Raw genomic sequence first — 4,030 nt, 5'->3', positions numbered from 1 at the left:
GTACTCGACAGATGGATGTATTATTTCAATGGTTTGCTCAACCTAAATGAATCAACAGATTGCGGAAGAGAACAGAAAGCAATAACACTTGAGCCATGACTATTACTATCAGCAGTAGAAAAGGCACTTAAAGCAGCTCCAAGTAATAAAGCAGCTGGAAAAAAGCGATTTGACCTCAGGACTGATCAAGGCCACAAGCTGATACAAGATGGCTAAGAAGGATTTTCGAAGCAGCCTGGGGACAGCAGGAAACACCTGAAGATTGGCAGAGAGCAATCATAGTTCTCATATGGAAGAATAAGGGTAGTAAAAGAGATTGCACAAAGTATAGAGGGATATCACTCTTAAGTCATACAGGGAAAACATACACTAAAATCATCGAAAGGAGGGTACGACCAATCATTGAGCAACAACTTTCAGAATCACATATACCTTTCAATTAAACAGAAGCTACACAGACGCTATATTCACTCTGAAACGCCCTCCAGTAGCACAGCGGTATGTCTGCGGACTTATAACGCTACAAACCGGGTTTCGATACCCGTGGTGGGCAGAGCACAGATATCCCTTGTGTAGCTTTGTGCATAATTAAAAAACAAGCACTGACAGAAACACAGTACAGAACACAACCAAAGGCTGAAATTAATCTTTATCGACTAAGAAAAGGCATTTGACAGTGTAGATCGATCAAAACTGTAGAAAACATTACAGAAATATGGCATAAGTGAACACCTAATAAGAGTCTATCAAAGTCTATATTCATTAAGTATGAGCACAGTAAGAACTAAGGCAGGGACATCAAACCCTTCAAAGTAACATAAAGTATGAGACAGGGTTGTGTATTATCCACACTGCTCTTCATCAGCTATACTGACAACATCTGCAAAGAAGCCAACTCGTCAGTAGAGCATGACATCAATGAGCTCCTTTATATTGACGACCAAGCCCTGAATCGCTTGGACATCAAATGCAAAGAATATAATGTGAAATAAATACAGAGAAGACGGAAGTAATATCTATTGGAAGACAAAGAGAAAAAATGAAAATTCGGGTGAATAATGCTGACATCAAACAGACAGAAGAATTTAAGTTTTTGGGAAGTGTATTTACGGAAGATGGTAAAATGGACAGAGAAATAAACATCAGATGGACCAAAGCAAATCTGGTTTTAGAACAACTTTCGCCACTGTTGCAACGTAAACACACCCAAATCAACACAAAAGTTAACCTAATAAAAACTATATTCCTGCCAACACTGTGCTTTAAATGCCACATCTAGACTATAACAGCTTCACAGAAGCGTATGATCACTACAACGGAAATGTGATATCTGAGACGAGCCCTCGGAGTATCGTGCCCAGATAGAATCAGAAACGAAGATATCCGAGAAGTATGAGGACTAAGACCAGTCCTAGAACATATTAATAAGCAACAAATAAAATGGTTTGGCCACCTTACTAGGATACTTTGGAATACAACAACACAACACATACAAGGCAAGGGGAAGACCAAGAAGGAAGTGGAGCCAAGACATCGTAGATAACATTAAACACCACGGAATCATCTTTAGAGAAGCTCTGGATAGAGGACATTAAAAGTCCCTACATTTTCTTTTACACCTCACGGTAGACAGAGGAAGGAAAAGTAAAGTAAGCAAGTATATTGGATATGGTACAAAAAGCAACGATAGATAATTAGAGACAGAAGTTGGGTTTTTACCGAATTGATAGTGGGAGTAATAGAGAATGCTTTAAACGTTAAGAGAAATATTCACAAGTTTAACACACTCACAGAAAAATGCCGTGAATTATGTGTTTACAGAAATAGTTTTGTACGTGTTCTTTATTCAATAACAATTCTACAGATGTATTCTGCGCCCGTTTGAGCGTGACATTTTTTTGTCAGACCAACAACGGGTAATCCTAATAGCAGACTGTGTTACTTGGTATCATGACACAAATCATTCCGGGTAATTTAACACGCTTTGAAACGGGAACATCACCACCACATCCATAAATCATGTTTTAAATGTGACCATGCGGTGTTCTTCTCCCTAGTATTATTTCTTCTTGCTTGAAATTGACGATAGTTGCTTCAAACGGGAAAATACGCACAATTTTCATCGAGACTAAAGAACGTCGGCGTGACAATATTACTAAATTCCTAGATAGATGATGAAAGATTAAACCTGGGGAAAACCACTGGTTGTGTGATAAACAGATAAGCTTTGATTCTATAATAACTGCAAGCACAACAATGGCAGTAAAATAGAAGCTATCTTTTTGAATACTTTTAGTTTAGAAATACAGAAATTAATGAAGTCTGGAAACGTAAAAAAATGTGCAATTTATATAACTATATGATTTTATAACAGGTATTTCGAAATGGTCCATATTATATAGCTATGTCCAATACAATAATCGCTCAACTAATTCATGTTCTTTTCTGAAATGAAAACATTTGAAACTGCACTAAAAAGCACTATAAATACTAATCACGAAATTAATTATTCGTCTGACCGGGAAACTCCACATCGTCTCATCAAATAGGTTGTTAAACAAACAATAAACAGCCAATTGTTTAATAAATGTTAAGTTTTATTCAAAATGTCATAGTATTTATCTTTTTTAATTATTACTGTGTAGGTTTTTCTGCTTAATTACCAGATCTATGATCATAGAATTACTAATAAATATGTAAACGTCTTTTGATAAATGTATGGTCGATGGTGCATCAATAAATTATTTGCAGCAATTTGTGGCACATAAAGGCTTTTAAAATGTGTAAATAAAATAGATATATAGTTCAGATAGCAGGAATAGTAAATACTAGAATATTCTGATTACAACGGAAGGATCTTGAAGCCAAGTCCTCTACATTCTTTTCAGTGGGGGTGAAATAGATATCTAATTAACAAGAGTTCATAAATACCTGTACAGGTGGCATAACTTTGGGGAAATATCCAGCTATTGTAATGAAGTATAGTTCTCTACCGTTTATATATGGATTAAGGATTCAAGTTAGAACACACTACAGGGAGGGTTTCAATGGATATTGCACAGTAAAATTGGTTTGACAGAAGATAGATTAAGAGGATTGTGGACAAAACAAGAAATATCTGCATTTAACGTGATTTTTTTCCCAAATTTTAAGCCTATAGATTGTAGTTGCTTAGATACCAAGATCATGATACAAAAGAGTCTTTTTGTGATAAACCTAAACGAACGTTCAGGCTGTTTTGTTCTGATAAAGATATTGATGATAAAATTTTTAAAAGTATTCATGTGTATCTTCTTCCGGCAAGGATGCAATGGGTAGCACCCTATTTGAATCTGATATTAGCACGTATTCAAACGTGCTCAAAATATAGTTCTCTGTCGACACGACTTCGAGAGAAACTCATTGCACATAAAAATAGCACGAGAAATATGATGGATTTTTGAGTATTTGTAAATAACGAAACAAACATATAATCACTTGGGAAAACATTTAAAAATAATATGTGAAGTGCTGAAACTTTTATCCAACTTTATTTAAAGAGCAGAACTTTTTACAGTTCAACAGAATGCATGATACTCAAATTTTGTACGATTCTTGAAACTCACCAACAGAACGAGAGCTTCTTAAAAAAAAAGGACTCGTGACGATATCATCTCATTTGGTCACGTATCTTCCAAAAGGCTGGGTTCACATCAATCGTCACAGGAAGAAGTAGAGCCGTGAAATCTTACTCTAACATACACATATTACAGGAATATTGTACTTTGGGTAAAATATGTTCTTGAATATAATCTCGTCTTCTCCTTTAGCTTAGTTTTCAAGCACTATATTGAAACTACGAAATATTGAATATTTAAACATTTGTTTAACAACAAGTTAAAGCTTGGAATGGTATCTTCTTTCATTGGGGTGTGTGTCTATAGCCAGACTAGTTTCGGAGAATTCCACTCCTCATCAGTGACCCTGGACACTACCATCAATAAAATATCAGACCAAACCAAGTCTTCATACTAGTGAGGTATCGAAAATC

At 35.6% G+C, this 4,030-nt stretch overlaps 1 protein-coding gene across 1 annotated transcript in view; it reads left to right on the top strand.

Annotated features, from left to right (window-relative positions):
- The first annotated feature begins 1,039 nt into the window (after positions 1 to 1,039).
- Positions 1,040 to 4,030, top strand: part of LOC111087119 (aggrecan core protein-like) — a 33,753-nt gene continuing 30,762 nt past the window's right edge. Inside the window, exon 1 of the mRNA XM_022392607.1 lies at positions 1,040 to 1,196. Coding sequence (XP_022248315.1) covers positions 1,040 to 1,196 — 157 coding nt within the window. The remainder of the gene's footprint in view (positions 1,197 to 4,030) is intronic.

Source organism: Limulus polyphemus, unplaced genomic scaffold (genome assembly GCF_000517525.1).
Source record: "Limulus polyphemus unplaced genomic scaffold, Limulus_polyphemus-2.1.2 Scaffold1749, whole genome shotgun sequence".
NCBI lineage: Eukaryota > Metazoa > Arthropoda > Merostomata > Xiphosura > Limulidae > Limulus > Limulus polyphemus.
Note: the sequence above shows the minus strand (reverse complement) of the source record. Positions and strands in the feature narration are given on the sequence as shown.